Source organism: Macrotis lagotis, chromosome 2, assembly GCF_037893015.1.
Source record: "Macrotis lagotis isolate mMagLag1 chromosome 2, bilby.v1.9.chrom.fasta, whole genome shotgun sequence".
In the NCBI taxonomy this organism is placed as follows: Eukaryota; Metazoa; Chordata; class Mammalia; order Peramelemorphia; family Peramelidae; genus Macrotis; species Macrotis lagotis.
Genome location: NC_133659.1, coordinates 18770500 through 18789665, shown reverse-complemented (window position 1 = coordinate 18789665; position 19166 = coordinate 18770500). Strand labels below are relative to the sequence as shown.

Here is a 19166-nt window from a genome sequence, read left to right as displayed (position 1 = left end):
CCAAAAAATGTCAATTATTATAATTTTGGTTGATCCCTAAAGGATGTAATTTTTTTCATCTACTGTGAAGATAGTGCTGAGGCCTTGTCTGGTTTGCTGTTTAGATAGTGGTGTCATTCCGTCCCAGGTGGAGATTTGTGGAATGATAATGTGGGGAGGTTATTGCACACTGAATGATCCCCAGCATTAAGGCCAGACCCTTATATTTCTGTCGACTGAGAGCCTTTCCAAGATCTCTCTCGTTGGTGTCCATTCCTTGGACATGGGGTCTTTCTCATGCTTAGCTTTTTAATGCTGATGTTTCTTTACAAAATGTTGAGTGTTGTTCTGTTTACAGTATTACGTGTTTAGACCTTGGGTTTAGGACTCTCCCAGGAAACTGCTCCAGTTCATTGAAAGAATAGAATAATCTATCGCTGAGTCTGGTGCAGGCTGGGATCCTCATGAGCACGCAGTAGCACATTCTGTACAACTGGGTCTCCTGCAGAGCTGTCGGTTTCTGTTGACTACCTCTGGGGTTTTGATGATTTTGACTGGTGCAATGATGTGATTGGTTTGTATTCTGTATGTTTGTAAGCTCTGCTTGTCTATGGTTTTATTGAAATGGAGAAAAAGCCTTTATAAATATTTTAGCATGCTGTGTAAAGTTTCAAATTATGTGACATTTTCAGTACAGCCTAGTAAGTAGGAAGAATTGTCACTTCAGTGTTTATACAGATTTATAAATGAGATTTAACAAAAGCATAGTTCCCTTTTTTAATGGAATTGATTTTAAAACAAGAGTTTTCCTTCTAACTAGCCCTGCTATTGTTCATAAAATCTATCAGGTGCTAAATTGAATTTCTGTGCCCTAGTTCCAATGCTAGTGATATTTAACACCCATAGTAACAGCACTGCTGTGTCTGACCAGAGGACATGGTCGGGTTGTGTTTGGTTCTCTTAACACATGGGGAAAACAGCAGCAGTAGCAGCAACAGCAATCATCTTGTGGAAGCATTGCTTCTTCAGTGAATCCCCCCCAGGAGTTGTGAAACTTGGAGGATAAATATATTTGCATAGGAAGGGTAGGAGTAGAGTTTCTCTATAATGAGGGTTATAATAATAAGAGCAAAGTTCAAGAACTGACCAGATGTGAGTACCTGGCCTGGTTGGTTGAAAGAAAAGATTGACACCCTGTGGGTGATAAAACATTAGAAATAATTTATCATGAGCCAGGATTGGTGTATTTCTTCTTCGTTAAAGAGGTGAATAGGTATCTATTCTCTGGGGCCTGGGGTGGATTTACCATGGAGTAGAAATACACCACATTTATCCATGTGAAGAGAAAAGGACTGTTCTCATTGTGAAATATATCTCTCTGTCATGGATCACAGATAAAAATATGATATATATATATAAATATTATATATAGGATATATGATATACATATATATATATATATATATATATATATATATATATATATGTAGTGAGAAACTCATTCAGGATCGGTCCTTAATTTGGAGTCTATATTCTGAGATTTTAATTTATTTTTTTTTCAAAGTGTGGTGGTGTACATATATATACATACATACATAAATGTATGTGTTGATAAACTGTGACAATGATGTTTAGTTGACCTGAGATTTATTGAAAATATTTGAATTTTACTCTATTTTTCCAGTGAATAATTGAGGTTATTGAACCTATGATTTAGTTCAGATTTAAATTATTCATATTTCTCTTAAACTTTTGTCTGCAAACCTAAATGGAGTCTCCTTCTAATTTTTCTTGTCATCTTATGTTTAATGTTGAATGCTAATCTAAGGCTACTAGTGTCTACTTGCAAATACATCTGAACCAGTGAAAAAAATTATTTCAGCAAGTGAATATTCCGTGCATTTTAGCTCTCTGTTAGTTTATCTTATTGTATTTAGTCAGCAGCTTCTCAGTTTATGGAAATGTTTGTGCATGTAAATATTTCTGCAAACATTTTTGTGAATTTTCTTTTGAACCTTCAGTGGAATAGTTGATGGAACCGTTAAGGTGTTGGTTTCATTTTTTAAAAAGGAAACCAAGAGTTTCCTGAATTTGATGTAGTTTTGTGTCATGTTTTACCATCAAAAGTTTTGTGAAAGCCCCTCCTCTTTTCTGTGGGAATGTTTCAAACACAACAGAAGCAATACTTGATTTATTTTCTTAAGTAGCCGGGACATCCTTTTAAAGTTGTGGTTGTCAACTAGCAGACGGACCAATAATGAAAAGCATTGTGAGGTTCTGATTGTTGTTCGCTCTTGTTTTCAGTGGACACACATGACATGTTGCCTGCTTTAATTTTCAACTGTACGGTCACCTCAGTCGGTCTAGAGACAATGTTGCACTATTTTTTATTCTTCCTTTCTTTGAAAATGTTCTTTTTATATTTGCATAAAGACTGATGAAAGTGACTTTTGGTTTGTCTCTATTTTTGGTGATCACTGTTCTCAGTGCAAAAGCAGGGCTTCGTTCACATACTCTTTGCATATGATTTTTGCCAATTTATTTGCTTTTGAATCTGCTTAGAACATGGTGACGTTGGAACCTGGGCATGAAGTGACACAAAAGACAGTAAAATGTAAATGGTAGCTAAAACGAACTTTCATCTTAGTGTGTCATGTTGTCTTGGGGAATAATAGATCCATCTGCAAGTCTTTTCAGTGGTGAAGAATGCTTCTCAAATGGAAAGTTCTGATGGAATTCTGGATTCCGAATTCATTGGTCAGAGAGACTCGTTTACATGTGGTTTTGAGATCATAGGTATCCATGGTCTTCATTGTCGACTTTTCCTTAAAAATTATAACATAGGACTCCCAAAAACTTAGGTAATAACATGTTCATGAAGTTTGCGCTGATTTGTAAAAACCAGTTAATAAAGTGATTGACTGGAAGAGAGGATCAGGTTTCAGACCCAGCCATGCTGTTACATGGCTATTTTTCATCTGCTGTGGAGGTATGTGCTCAGTCCTTGTCTGGGCAAGTCACAACCCCAGCTGCCTCACATCCCCGGGCCATCTCCAGTCATCCTGATTCATATCTATCTGGCCACTGGACCCTGATGGTTTTGGAGGAGAAAGTGAGGCAGCCTTCCTCGCTCAAATCCGATTCATATTCTTGATATGACATCACCTCCCTGTTGTCATAGTCTTTGAGAATAAAGGACAAACATTTAACTGTGGACAGACAGCTCACCACCTTCCTTGGCCTTTTTGTTTTTGCAAGGTTTTAGGTTTTTAAATTTCCCTCTCCCAACATAGACTTTGCATTTTTTTATCCATGATAAACATAGATCAAAACTGAATGTGTTGTGAGAGAAGAATCAGAAGCAAAAGGTTGAAAGCATTAGTGATAACAATGACATAATACATAAGGCAATTTTTAAAAATTGAATATAACAATCTTTGTTCTTCATTTAAATTCCACAGTTTCTTCTCTGGATACAGATGGTTTTTCCCATCAGAGATCCCCTAAAATTGTCACTGGTTATTGTACTGATGGAATGAGTGATTTTAATTGATCATTACCCCGTGTTGTTGTTAGTGTGTACAATATTCTGGTTCTGCTCATCTTACTCAGCATTAATTCATGCAAGTTTTTCCAGGCTTCTGTGAAGTCGCAGCCCTCCTGATTTCATATGGAACGATAGTGTTCCATCACATTCATATACCACAGTTTGTTCAGCTATTCCCCAATTGATGGGCATACCCTCAATTTCTGATTCTTTTCCATCACAAACAGAGCTGCTCAGAACATTTGTGTACTTGTAGAATTTTTGTTTTTTCATAATCAGGATACTGACCTAGTAATGGTATTACTCAATTCCAAATTGCCCTTAATGCGTTCAAAGCTCCATCAACAATATATTAGTGTTCCAGATTTCCCATGTCCCCTCCAACATTGATCATTATCCTTTCTGGTCATATTGGCCAATCTTAGAGATGTGAGGTGGTACCTCAGAGTTTAAGCCAGACATTTTTTACCAAAGACAGATAACCTTTAAGGGGAATTGGGATTGAATAGGTAGTTTTCAGAGTGTTTAATGATTGAGGCTGAAAAGAAGAAACTTGGGATTTCACAGGACCAGTGAAAAAGAGCTAGCCCTACTTGTAGGCACTGGGAACAGATGGAAGTGGTGGGTGCTAATTAATGGTGGAAAATTAGCTCAGTGATCCATGTGGCAATGATATCTAACAGTCCAGGGATGCTCTGGCCTGGCCAACAGGAAGGGATATCCCCAAGAAAGGAGAGCAGGTGCTCTGGAAGGAGGGTAAGTGCTTTATTTGGACTGAAGGGATATTAAAGGTCATCTAATAGTTTTATTTTACAGAGACATTAACTGAAGGTGAATATAGATTGCACATTCTTTGCTATGAGGATGAGGCTGCTATCCATGGACCCGTAAAGGGTTTCCTCTTGCAGGAATTATTCCCCTGAGCATTGAAAACTTGATGTAATGACTGAACAGCTAGTTTTGATGACTTCTGAAGAGTTTATCAATAATGGGAGAAGATTGAGACAGCAAGATTTGCAGGACCCCAGCCTTCCGGTCTCTTCTGTCCACCCAGAAAAGTGATAATCCTCAAGCAAAGGTCTGATTACCACACCTCTACTCAAGAAGCCACAGTGACTCCCTATTGCCTCTTTTAAGATCATATACAAACTTTTGGCTGCCTTTCCTGGCTTCTCCAGTCTGCACCCTACCATATCCTACCTCCTTGTGGCCACTTGTGCATGGTAATGCACTGCCCACCTCCATGATTGGAATGGTCTCATTCCTCCCCTCTGCTTGGAATTCCTGACTTCCTTCAGAGTCTGACTTAGCTCCCCTCCCCCAATCCTGCTAGCATCCTTTCCCTTCCAAATGACCTCATTTTTTAATACCTTTAGTATCATATGTACTCATAGCATCAAGGAACAACATCTAGAAATGGCCCCAGAAACTATCGTCTCCTATCCCCTCATTTTCCAGAAGAGGAAACAGGCCCTTGGAAGTTGAGTGACTTGCCCAAGGCCTCAAAGGTTCTAGGTATCAGAAGTTGGACCCAGATCCTAAGACTTAAGAGTCAGTGCAATTTCCTCTGAACCACACAAATGTCAATCCTTTGAGAGCAGGGACTCTCTCCTTGTGTTTCCGATCCTCTCCCTAGCCACAGTGCTGGGTCCATAGCAGATGTTTAATAAACACATTGAATTGAATTGAATGTTCCTAGGGTTCATTGTAGCTGATGTTGAGATCTGCCCCCCCCCGTGTGTGTGTGTGTGTGTGTGTGTGTGTGTGTGTGTGTGTGTGTATACATATTATATATGTGTATATGCCTGTATAGCATATGTGTGTATTCACACCTGTATAGACAGGCATAATACAAACAACATGTAGCTCATGCTTATTTCAGGAATCCATGTGTGAATACACAGATAACATACACTTTCACATATGTATGAAATAGCTTCTATGTCTGTGGTCGTTCCTGTGCTGTGTCCTTCCTGAGGATGAAAGCCCCTTGAGGGCAGAAACTTAATTGACATAGATAATATAGGGTATGTGTGTGTATTTGGACAAATTATATACATTTTTGCATACTGTCACAAGTGAAAGGAAGACTGAAGTACATTTTCTCTGAACAAGATAATCTGTTATCGGGTAAGTGGGCTCTCTCTCAGCTAACCAAGATCCTGAGATGGGTGCTCAGTATTTTTTTTTAAATAAGATTAGAACAAACAGGGTAGGTGAAAAAATAATAAAAGGATTGAAGACACAATTGGTTACCTAAGTGAAATTCAGGAAACAATATAATTAGAAGTTGGGAATGAGGGTCCAGCAAGGATTCCTTCCTTTTATGACTAAGAAATGTGCATTGTTTTGGTCCACTTGTGAGCATAGAAATAATGTCCAAACTCCTTGGGATAACCAGAAATCCTTGAAGGATTGATAGCTTGGGGTTGTAAAGATACGAGACCAGATTCCCTGGTGTCTACCCTTACCTTCCAAGGAGTTCAGATTTCCTTGAGGCAGGGATAGAACAGAAGTTGGGAGGAAAGTATAACTCATTTGCCTGAATTTCTGTAGTTCAGAGATGAACCATAACTGAGACAAAAATGAACAAATTGTAAATAGAATCAACAAAAAATCCAAACTCAAGTTATACTATGTAACCATACACAGATAAAAATATATTTTTGTATGTATGTGCATAAATATAATCTACATACATGCATACATCCAATCCATTCATCCATCTAATTACACATATACATATAAAAAGAGAATGTATTTCCTCTGGTTGATCACAAAGAGGATTCTTTTTTCAGTCTGGGTCTTTAAATCTTTCAGATGTCCTGACTTCAGTTGATCAATAAACATAGCACTATGTGTGCTAAATATTGGAGTGATTAAAAAGCAAATAAAAAAAGTCCCTTGGGTGTTGGGGTGCATTCTGTTTAATTCTGTTGGGAAGACAGCTTAGTTATATGCTTTAGTTCATCCAAGAAATAGAGAATACAAAGGCTATCTGAAAGGAGGTATTAATAGCTGGGGGTGGGGGGATCAGGGAAGCCCCCCCCCCAAAGAAGCTAGAATTAAGCCGAGTTTAGACAGGAGATTGGGGAAGGGGGTGCAGAGCATTCTAGTTAAGGAGTCAGGAAATGACCCAACTCCTACCTTCTACATACAACAGATTGGCTCTAGGCCTAGGGATTGCCACCAATTCACCCTGTCTGTAGTTTGCATGCCCTTTAGGTTGTGAGCCCCTAGAATTCAAGAACTGCCTTTGTTTTTGTAATCCCCCAGCTCTTAGTACAATATGTGTGTGGGGGTGGGGGGTTGGGAGGGGTGGCTACACAATAAATGATTGTTAACTGACATAAGCGGCTCAGACCCTTAACATTCTCTATCACCTTATCTGAGGCTCATCAGTCACACTCATTCCAACTGCTTTGAAAGTCTGGTGAAGCCAAGGCTCTCTTCTCAGTATCATGGATTTTGTCATGTTTTGTTCCTACAAAGGAAGCCCATTTTATTGAAATTGAGCTAGCAAAATAAAGTTCATAGATGCTAGGTCTCTAAGAACTCTTTATTCTAGGGCTGGTGGTGACCAACAAGAACGTGTGCCCAGAACAGTGGATGCGACTGTCCTACTGTCCTTTGCCCAGACAGACCTTATCTGGAATGTTGGCTTCCGTTCTGGATGCCACATTTTAAGAAGAATGTTGATAAAGGTGTCCATGAGGATGAGGTGACTTGATGCTTTGTCATATGAGGATCCACTGATGGAACTGAAAGCTTCTCAGAGTTCTGGATACCTGGATGAGTATTTTAAGGGCTATCATGTAAAAAAAAAAATGAAATGTTTCTATGTAGCCCCTAAGACTAGGAAAAACAAGCAAGAGTTACAAAAAGTCATAATTTGAGTGGCCATTTGGTCCAACCCATTTATAAAAAATTTTTTTTTCATGGTTACAAAATATTTGACAACAGGGATCACCAGCCTATGTTTGAAGGTCTTGAAGGGGAACCCATTGTATATTAGGAAAGCTCTCATGGCTAGGACATTTTCCCCTGATATTCAGCTTTAGTTGGCTTCATTGCTTTTTCCATTCTTTGCTCCTGGTTCTGGCCTCTGAGGTCAAAGTGATTATTTCTGATCCTTCTCATGGCAAGCCTCTCTTCTGCCTAACATCTCTAGCTCCTTCATCCAGTCCTCTTAGGATGTGGGCTCAAGACCCTTCATCATTCTAGTTGCTCCTTAGTTAGAGGCAACACTTTCTCACAATCACAGCTGTCAATAATCAGACAGCTGCAGGAGGTGGTTGCAGTTCCCTGTCCCAGAAGGCTTGGAAGAGACTACAAAGATGGAGCAGCGAGGTGGCACAGTGGATAGAGCACTGGCCCTGGAGTTGGGAAGACCTAAGTTCAAATCCAGCCTCGGATACTTAATACTTATCTGTGTGACCTTGGGCAAATCACTTAACCCCATTGTCTTGCCAAATGAAACCAAACAAAAGATTACAAGGACCAGATAAGTAAAACAAAAATTTTCTTGGACCAGCAATTAAATTATTAAATGCAATAAATAATAATCGCCTCTCGCTTCTGAGCACTGTGTGAAGCACTTTTTAAAAGTTTTTTTAAATTCTGATCTGCCATCTGTAGCTGGATGCCCACTTCTAGGCATGCCAGGGACTTAGTCAATCAAGTAATTATTAAAGACAACTTGTCCTTTTCTATTTTGGGTTGGACTGGATGACCTTAATTCAATTCAACAAGAATTTATGAAGTCCCCCAGGAAGGCCTGTGCTAGGTCCAGGAACCTCAGGGACTCTATGTGTCTATAATTCTATCTTTAGACCATGCAATGAGTCTTCTGCCAAAAGGGAGTGACTGCTTGAATGAATAAGTTGCAGATGAATCCATTAGAGAGACACCCCATGCCCTGGGGACTGACCAGTGGGCTGGAAGCTTTTCTTCTTCCTTACTTTAAATTCTCTATTTCCAAAAGGGGGTGGGGTGTAAGAGGGATGATTAAAGGCTTTGAGCTTTTTAGAGCGGAACAAATAGGACATTAGGAACCAAACCAGATCTGAGCTAGCTGCCTGAGGTCCTCTCCCCTCCTCTTAGGACCTTTGTGGGATGAGATGGGATGAGGGCTTAATAGACAATTGGGTGGCTTCTTTGGACTTTGAGAACTCACTTGGTACAACTGGAGGAGAGCAATCCTCCAGTAACCCTTGGTTCCTGAGGGCTTGACATTGGGGGGCAGTAATACCAACCCCAGGGCCTTTGGACCTTTCAGGGACTCCAGGGGTTATCTGAGGCTTACAGTAGAATCCTGTGGAAGGAGGGTTTGTGTCTGGCCTAGAGACCCTGGTTCAAATCCAAGCCTAGCTTCATTATTTGTATGACTTTGGCCAAATCACTTGTGGATTATGGCCACTGGGACAATTTGCAAGCCTCCATGTAGGATATTAATGCAAATTATTTCAGATATAGAATTAAATGTTTCAGAGTTGAAAGAACTCTTGAGAGTTCATCTGCTTTATAAATATCATCTCTCTGGATCCTCACGATATCCCGGAATGGAGGTGCTATTATCATCCTTTTACAGTGGAGAAAATTGAGGCAAATGGGGCTTATGTGACTCGCCCAGGACCACACAACTAGCAAATGTCTCAGAATGAATTTAAAAGAAATACTTTGGGGCAACTAAGTAGTGCAGTGTATAGAGCCCTGGAGTCAGGAGGACCTGAGTTTAAATTTGGCCTCAGAGACTTAATACTGACTGGTTGTGTGACCTTGGGCAAGTCACTTAATCCTGATTGTCTCACATCCATGACCATAACCAGTTATCCAGATTCATATATGGTTAATTGACCCAGCTGGCTCTGGAGGAAACAGTGAGGCTGGGAACTTAACACAGCCCCCTCCCCCAAATCCAATTCCTGTGCTTGTCATGGCATCACCTCCCTAATGTGGTCATCTTTTAGAATGAAGGATAAACAACAACAAAAACAGCTATATAGGAATAAATATTGGGTACCTCCAACAGCATAATGCAATCTACCTGGAAAGGAAAAAAAAGGAATGGTGCTCTTTGATTACAATCTCTGCTTTTGCATTGACCCTTTCCCTGGGTCAGGCTCCCATCCTGTCTCATCTTCCTACCCCCTTTAATCTCATTTAAGAAGCAGGCTGCTATAATTTGCAAAAATCAGGCCTAGTTGCCCCCAGGGGAAGATCAGAGGTAGAAAGATGACCTAGACTAGCATTCCTCCAGTCACCTCCAGGTGATGTGAGTCAGAAGCATCTTTGCCCAAATGTTGGAGAAAGTGGAAATAAATAACCATCAACTCACCATGCCTGTCCTGGAGTAGAAGACATCAACCTGTTTGAGACTGGTGAGGAAAAACCAAACCCAGGCACATCTCTCCAGCCCTCTGAAGGGTTCTGTACTTGAGTTCTGGATGGCTACAACCTAGCTTGGTGTGAAACACCAGAAAGCTGACCTGGCCAGAGATATTCGTGCCCCACCCTCCCGGTGGGAAGGAGCTATAATCGTGTCATCATATCTGGCAAATAGAAGGTGTTTAATAAAAGCTTATGGATTGATCTAACTTCCAAAGAGCACTTCGTGTTTTTATCAGAGGTAACTGGCTCCAGCTATAAGAAAAGTGACAGACAACTGGGAATAACAGAACTAAAAACAATGAGGATGAGAACCAAGATTTCATCCATAATGCTTTCAAGAAAGAGGTCAGCAGCAGGGAAGCAAATTCATTTTTGGAGCCTGCATTTATTAACCATCTACTGTCAGCCAGACCCTAGGCTAAACTGGGGTTACAAAGAAAGGCAAAGAAAGGGTAATCCCTCTTGAGAACTTCACAATCTCATGAGGTAGACAACATACAAACCCTTTTTGAGGTTTAATTTTTATTGACTAATATGTAGACAAGATTTATATGGATAGACTGGGAGGGGGGGAATCTGAAAGAGAAATTCTTCTAGCAGAGGGTGAGACTTTTGTTGTGTCTTGAAGAAACCAGGAGGTAAAGATGAGAAAGGAGAGAGTTCCAACTAAGGGACTGCAAGTGATAATGTCTGGATCCAGGAGATGGAGGGTCTTGTTGCAGATACATCACGGACCCCAGAGTCACAGTATCCAAGAATACATGGAGGGGAGGAAGGGGCACAAAGATGGGACTCTTGTGTGGAGCTGGGAGCCAGATGCCTTTCCCAGTCTGTTTTAATCTTAGTGCCTTCATGCTGAGACTGTCCCAATTTCCTACTAGACAGTGAATGATCTCTGACCCCATCTTTGTCCCTTGTTTCTCTGAAGATTCAGATGCAAGACCTGCCCATCATCTTTATTGTATGAATAGCATTATTCTTTCTTTTAAACCCTTTGAGCCTATGTGCTTGTAAGGGGAGCTGGTGGCTGCTCCAGATAATGACACTGAAACTCTTATTGGTGAAGAATGTAAACAACTCACAAAATTCATTTTCCAAGTTTTATTTTAATGAACAAATAATAAAGACTTGTGGGTGCTGTTCTTCTTGTTTTTGTTTTGTTTCTGTACCATTACTATGGGGGGAAAAGCTGTTATTAGAATAGTAGAATTTGACTTTTCTGGTGGTTTAAGGGTGAATCATAATATTAGTGTGATCTTTATAGTTTTTTGGCAGGAAAGTTTTTTTTAGGTTTTTGCAAAGCAGTGGGGTTAAAGTGGCTTGCCCAAGGCCACAGAGCTAGGTAATTATTAAGTATCTGAGGCTGGATTTGAACTCAGGTCCTCCCAACTCCAGGGCCGGTGTTCTATCCACTTTGCTACCTAGCTGCCCCAGCAGGAAAGTTCTTGTGTGATGTTCAGTTAAATGAAAACTAGATAAGGTCGTCCAAAAATTAACTTAACCAGGTACAACACACCTAAGCTACCAACTCCTGCCTTTGCCCTGGCTGTTTTTCATGTCAGAGATATCCTCTCAGTTTCTCTGACTTCCCTCAATAATCAGTTCAGATCCTACTCTTTGTAGGGTTCTTTTCCTGACTCTGCAACCCTGTCCCCAGCTGTCAGTGCTATTTTCTCTGAGATTTCCTCCCATTTACCTTCTGTGTGTGTGTGTGTGTGTATTATATAAATATATTTATATGTCCATAGTTGTTAGCATGTTGTTTCTCCCCCTTGGAATGTAAGCTCCATGACAGAAGGGACTGTGTTCACTAGCACATAACATAGGGCCTGGCACAAAGAAGACACTTAATAAATGTTTGCTGGCTTGATTTTTATGCCCAGCAATATTTTTGTCTTTTTAATAAAGTGTTTTTGTTTTTCCCCAAATGATACGTAGAGATAGTTTTCAACATTCATTTGTGTAATATTTTTCCTCCTTCCATTCCCCACCTCCCTCTCCAAGACAGCAAACTATTTGAAATAGATTAAATATGTGTAATCTTGTTAAATATATTCCCATAATAATCATACTATGAAAGAAAAATCAGAATAAAAGGAAAGAATTAGAAGAAAAAACAAAATAAAAAATTTAAAAAACTATATTTTGATCTGCATAGTTCTTTCTCTGAATGTGGATGGTATTTTCCATTACAAGTCTTTTAGAATTGTCTTTGGTCACTGTGTTGCTGAGATAAACTAAGTCTCTCATGACTGATCATCACACAGCATTGCTGTTACTGTGTACAATGTTCTCCTGGTTTTGCTCACTTCACTCATCATTAGTTCATGTAAGTCTTTCCAGATCTTACTGAGATCGTCTACTCATCATTTCTTATAGAACAAGAGTATCCCATTGCACCCATATACTACAACTTGTTCAGTCATTCCCCAGTTAATGAACATTTTCCAATTTTTTTTGCCAGAATAAAAAAAGTTGCTATAAATATTTTGTATATATGGCACACCCAGCACTATTAACCAAAAACAGTATCACAAGTCCACAAGACATTTCATTGCAACCAGATTTATTATGAGATGATCATACATGTAGAACACAGTTCATAATTCCTGCAAAAGTTTGTATATTTAGGATGTATGACAAAGTGGGGGGGGGGGGAGGAAAGAAAGCCTCCACCTAAAGAGGCAAGATAAGGAGGGGAAGTGTAGTAAAGGTTTGAAAAAGACAAAATCTTTTTAGAAGCAAAGGAGCAAGGCTATGGCAAAGATTATATTCTTTTCCCCGGGGAACTACTAGATCCTGAAAAATAGAAGCAGCTAGTACAGACTGACTAGCACCTATCCTCTCCCAAGGACACATGGGAAGTCCAACTTGGGTACAAACAGCAAATTATATCAACTGAGGCAGAAGGCTTATCGTTGACACCTTCATTGCCTTCTGCCTACTCTGGGTCCAATGCTATTGGAAATTATGGCAACTTGCAAAGACAAGTTTATGGGACCCCTTCACATTTGTTACCCATATATGACAAGTAGATGATGCTTAATTAGTGTTGGACTTGTTGAGGAAATGAATAATACTGAAAGCAAATGAATCTCTGATAGCTTGACCATCAGCTCCTTCTGAGTTGTGTAATTCTAGCTCTTCCCTAAGCTTGGCTTGTGTACCAATGGAAGAGGTTAACACAGGAACAATTTATTAAATATTAGTAAAATTGGATTCCTTTTAAAAATTTAAGAAAGAATAAAGATAAATGGAAGTCCCAATATCATTTTTCCATCTAGAGAAACCCTCAGGGGATACATCTCTCTCTGTGGATTCCTTCGTAGAAGCAGATTCAGTCATCCAACACCTTGGACTGTTTTCCATTTCTGATTTCAATGCTCCATCTTAGCAACTCAATTACTATCACATACTAGGTTTTTAATCAGTTCTTGTAGAATTGAATTCAATTCAGTTCACTGAACTGAACTGAATTGAATTGAAAAGGTATCCAGAGAAATATAAAGTCACTTTAGACTGGGGTTGTTGGGTCTACTTGTAAAGAGAGTAGAGATTGTTATTACCATTCCTTTTTCTGGGAAATTTTTTTTTTAATTTTCAGACTTTGCTTTATTTCCCCATCTGTAAATTGGGGTTACCCCTACTCATCATAGAAATTTGTATCATCATGATTAAAATATGCAAATAGAAATAGAGACAAAAGAGTACCACCAGGATGAGTTTATTAACAATGGTTATCCATGTCAATAAAATGGGTCATCAGAAGCCTCATGTGATATAGGAACCTCATTAAGAACTCACAGAGAGCAAGATTTGGGGAAGAATTTTAAAACTCAAAATAAATAAAATCTTTGAAAAAACCCTCACAGAGCACTTTTATAGGTAATGTAACACCAAAGGAGGAACCCATTAATTCTCATGGGCACTTATATTTCTGATTAGTTGAGTATTACAAGGGCTTCCATTAGCAACATGGAAATCTCTATTGTGTAAGCATCTCTGACAAGAACAGGAACGTTTATAGGAATACAAACCTTCCACAGATTAGCAAAGTTCAAGGCATTCCTAAGTCCATGTGACTAATAAATATCGGAATGATTAGAATTCATCATCCTTGACAAGACTTTTCATAGGCATGAGGAACCCAGGCTTTTTGTCTCTCTTCTTGCCTTCTTGCCTTTCCTCCCTTTCCCCACCCAAGTTCCAAAGGGTTGGGGGGGGGGTGATTGTAGAGGATGAGGATGGTCCTGGGTCCTTCCTGATGCTTCCTGGGAGACTACCCTCCAGGCCTGGCTTGGCCTACATCACTCGTGGAAGGGCGCAGATTTTGTAGGGAACAGGAGCCTGGGTCAAGCCAGCTCTGAATTCCAGGGTCAGCTGGGTGTTTGGGGGGGCCTGAAAGGTGAACTTTTGGAGCAGACAAGTGAAGAAGAGGAAGAGTTCAGCCCGAGCCAGCTGCTCTCCCAGGCAGGCCCTCTTACCTGAAAGGCAAGGAGTGAACACATTAATGCTTAATACAGGCAGTGGCTTGGGGTAAGGGGTCTCCAGGGCCTGGGAGGGAGCTTATGGTTCTTCAGTGACTTGTCCATAGCCTCTATGTTAGCAACAGTCAGAGGAGAATTTGAACCCAAGTCTAACTTGCCCCTTGTCAGGTACCATTATCCACCAAACCAAGCTGTTGCAGACCTCAGAGTTCTAGTACAGGTGAAACACTGCTTCTGTAGGCAGAGGACCTGGGGACAGAACCCACCTTGACTGCTTCTCAGCCAGGTGACATTGGATTAGTCAACTTGAAGAAAAATCCTATAACAATATCAGCTGATTGGGTCTTTAAAACACCCTTTGTAGGGAGGTGTATCATTCTCCCCATTTAAGAGAAAAAATATTGAAACAAAGAGCAGTTAAATGACATTCCCAGATAATAAGTGTATAAGATCAAATTTGAGCTACCCATTGGACCTCCTTGCTGTCTAGATGTCCATTAAGAGTTCATATGTGGCAGACACTGGTCTAAGTGTTGGAGATAAAAGGAAGAAGCAAAAATGATTTGACCCCCAGGGAGTTTACTTTCTAATAAAGGGGATACATATTTATAATAAAGGGACCAGGAAGAGCTTCCTGCAGAAGGTGGCATTGGACTTGGACCTAGAAAGGATGCCAATAGGTGGAGGTGAGGAGGGAGGGTATTCCAAGCCTGGGAGATAACCAATGACAAGATATGGAGTCAAGAGATAAGAGTGTGATGGCAGGATAACACCCAGGACAGGAGGAACAGAAGGTAGAGGAGAAGGGCAGGAGGAGGCCAGGTTACAAAGAGCATTCAATCTCAGGGCAGTTTGTATTTGATCCCAGAGGCCACAGAGAGCCCTCAGAGCTCACTGAGGAGGGGAAAGGGCAGGGGTTGATATGATGATGGGATGTACACTTTAGGAAAATCATTGTGGCAGCTGGGTAGAAGGTAAAAGATGGATCAGCTTGGGGAATGACCTGAAACATGGATACCACTTAGGAGCATATTACAATGGTTCAGGTAAAAGATGATGAGAAGTAGACCCCCATAGGAATGATAAGAGTTTGGAAACTATAAACACTACATAAATTACATATATTAATTTTAATAAAATTAATTTTAAAATATTTTATATCATTTAAAATTATATATATATATATTTAAAAATGTAAGTTTGTAACTGAAGGAAATAAACAGAATTTGATGGCTAGTACAAGCCCTGAAGGAAGGACTCTCCCAAAATGACATATTGGATATGTCCACACTGCCTCCAAGAAGGATGAATTTGGAGGAAGTCCAGTTTGTTGGAACTGTTGTTCCCACCTCCTTCCCTTTGCAAGGATGCTTCAGATCAGCCAGCACCTCCTTCTCCCTTCTGTTCATTTGAACCTCCATCTTCCTTCAAGGTTCAGCTCAGAGACAGTCTGCAGGTGTAAGGGTTTCCTCCTTACTGACATTCTTTGCCATTACTTAGGACCAAAACATCACAGATTAAAGGGTGGCAGGGACCCTCCAGACCAGCTATTGCAACCCCCTCATTTACTATGGGTGAAAAAAAAATAGTCCCTGAGAGGGTCTGAATCACTTCAAGTCACACTCCTAAGAAGAGGCACAATTCAAACTCAGATTCTCTGACTTTGAATTCTGGGGATTCTTGGGTTATGACTTCCAGAGCTGAAAGGAACCTTATTAGCCATCTAATCCAGTCCCCCTATTTTAAGAGGAGGAAACTGAGGCTCACAAAATTTAAGTACGGTTGCCCAAGGGAATGAGTACCAGAACTTGTGGGTAGCTAGACCTGGGGGGAATTTTGGGGTCCTTGTAAAGGGTTTTTAAACTCATCTGGCAAAACTGGACCCAAGGACAAAATTTTCCCTACTTGGACCTTTTCTCAAAAATGCAAAAAACCCTTGCTGTCTCCTATCAGCATCTGACCTTGAACTATCTGCCCTATCCCTTGTAGACTGCTTTATAGGTTTGATTTTCAAATGGATGTTATTGCTCTGATAATAAATAAAATACAAATCTATTTTTGAGATTTCCTGAGTCTACCACACCTTGGGATCCAGGAGGCAGTGGGGAAGAAGTACAGGGATTTTATTTGGGACCGCAAACCTGAAGGATGGTGGGCCGGTCTCTCAAGCTCCCTGAGATTGAATTTCTTCATCTGTAACATGGGCACCTTACCCATGGAGTGCTGTGAGACTCCAAGCCGATGTTCACTGAAAAAGCTATCTAAATTTCTGCTATTTTAAATTCTATTGTAGTGTGTTTTCCCAATCAATGATTATTACTTATATATGTACCATCACATGACAGTAGACTTCAGGAAGTAGAGTCTGCAGAGATTCTTAATAACGTTGATGCTCCTTGGCTTATGACCTCCTTCTTACTGACTCACCTATTGAGAAAGGCATAAAGTTCTCTTTTTTCTTAAATTGACCATTCTCAAGAAAATGTTCCGGATTAAAGGTTTCTGGAGTAGCCCACTCCTTGGGGTCCTTGTGCAAGGTAGTTAAGTTGGTCATCATCATGGTCCCCTAGAAACAAGAGAAAAGAACTGAGTCCAAGAAACCTGAGGCAAAAGGAACCTGACCCACCTTTCCATTTTATAGAACGGGACAGATGGGGCAAAAAACCAATCAAGGCCACATAGCCTTTTAGTAGCCAAGCCAGGTGGAAAATTCAAGATATTTTTTATTAGTAGGGGTCCCAATAGCCCAGGCTATACAGAACTAGATAGCCATGTGCTCCAGTACAGTCTTAGGAAAATAGAGAAATACCAACAGCCCCTAGGGCTCAGCACATGCCATACACCACCATTAAGTCCCCAGCTCAGCACCAGGTAAACTGCCAGACCCCTTAAACATCCTGAAAGGTCAACCCCCCCACCTCAGACCCTCACCAGTCACAAGGGTCCCCTATGGGCCTCAAGGAAGCATCAGTACAGCACCAGGTAAGCAGACAAGGCCTGCGGTCACTGGCACAACATGTGCCCTGAGACAATATCCCTTCCAACTCAGAGAAGAACTCAAATTTAAAAGAAAGGGAAAAGGGTCAAAAAAGAGGCAAAAATAAATAACAAAAGAATATAACCATAGAGTTTTATTATGTTGACAGGAAGGCCAAAGCAAAACTCAGGAGAGGGCAACAATGACAAAACACCTATGAGCAAAACCCCCCAAAAAAATGGGAAGTGGTTTAAATCTAGAAAGAATTCATTGAAGAGCTGAAAAAGAAGTTTAAAGAATGATATACGAGTGGTAGATGAAATGAAAGTGATGCAAGAGAATTAAGAAAAGAAATGATTCAACAGCTTGAAAAAGTGCTTAAAAAGTAAATAGGATCAAATGGAAAAGGAGAAACAAAAATTCACTGAGGAAAACAGTTTCTTAAAAAGTACAATTGACCAAATGGAAAAGAAAGTAAAAAAAAAATTGAAGGAAAACAACTACTTAGATGTTAAAATTCATCAAGTAGAAGATCCTAAAAGAGACCCCAAAAATGAAAACTCCCAGAATTGTTGAAGCAGATTCCAAAGCTCCCAAGTCAAGGAGAAGATATTGCAAGGAGCGAGAAAGAGACAATTCAAGTATTGTGGAACCACAGTCGGGATAACCCAGGATTTAACACCTACATTAAAGGATTGTAGGGTTATGGAGTATGCTATCCCAGAAGGCAAAATAGCTTGGACTTTTTTTCTTTTTTTTTCTTTTTTTTTTCAAGGCAAAGGGGTTAAGTGGCTTGCCCAAGGCCACATGGCTAGGTAATTAAGTGTCTGAGGTTGGATTTGAACCCAGGTACTTCTGACTCCAAGGCCAGTGCTCTATTCACTGCAGCACCTAGCCGCCCCAAAATGGTATTTATTTATTTATTTATTTGTTTGTTTGTTTGTTTGTTTGTTTATTTTTATTTTTATTTTTATTTTGCAAGGCAATGGGGTTAAGTGGCTTGCCCAAGGCCACACGGCTAGGTAATTACTGTCTGAGACCAGATTTGAACCCAGGTACTCCTCACCCCAGGGCCGGTGCTTTAGCCACTGTGCCACCTAGCCGCCCCAATAGCTTGAATTTCAGCTTAGAATCAACCTCCAGCAAAACTGAGCATATTCTTTCAGGGGAAAAGATGGACATTCAATGAAATAAGGAAGAACAGAGAGGAGCAAAAAATTTGATCTTCAAATATGAGACTCAAGTGAAGTATCTATCTATCTATCATCTATCTATCTATCTATCTGGCACAGGTGTGAGTTAAATATGAAGAGAAAATATCTAAGAAGAAAAAATTAAGGGATGAGAGAGGAAAGGGGGAGGTAGAATGGGGTAAATTATCTCACTTAAAAGAGTCAAGAAAATGAAGTGGAAGAGAGGGAAGATGGCAGGGGGAGTGAGAGAACCTTATTAGAATCAGAATCGCCTCAAAGAGGGAATAACGGACATAACCAATTGGGTATAGAAATCTATTTACTGTAGAGGAAAGTAGGGGGGGAAAGGGATGCAAGAAGGGAGTGGGATATGGAAAGGAGGACAGATTGGGAGAGGACCTAGATTGGGAGAGGACCTAGCCAAAAGCAAAACACTTTTGAGGAGGAACAGGGTGAAAGGAGAGAAAGAATACATTAAATGGGGGTGGGGAATAGGATGGAAAGAAATACAATTAGGAATCTTAATATGGAAAAAAATTCAAAGTTTCCCTGATAAAGGCCTCATCCTCCTCAGAGGATCTCAAAGGAAACTG

At 40.2% G+C, this 19166-nt stretch overlaps 1 protein-coding gene across 2 annotated transcripts in view; it reads right to left on the bottom strand.

The window, feature by feature from the left end:
* Positions 1-14218: 14218 nt before the first annotated feature.
* LOC141512400 (cytochrome P450 2J4-like) overlaps positions 14219-19166 on the bottom strand; it is a 72680-nt gene continuing 67732 nt past the window's right edge. For both annotated transcript variants that reach the window (XM_074221303.1, XM_074221304.1), the window contains 2 exons: positions 16831-16969; positions 14219-14400 (listed from right to left, as the gene is read on the bottom strand). In XM_074221303.1, the coding sequence (XP_074077404.1) occupies positions 14219-14400; positions 16831-16969 (321 nt within the window). The remainder of the gene's footprint in view (positions 14401-16830; positions 16970-19166) is intronic.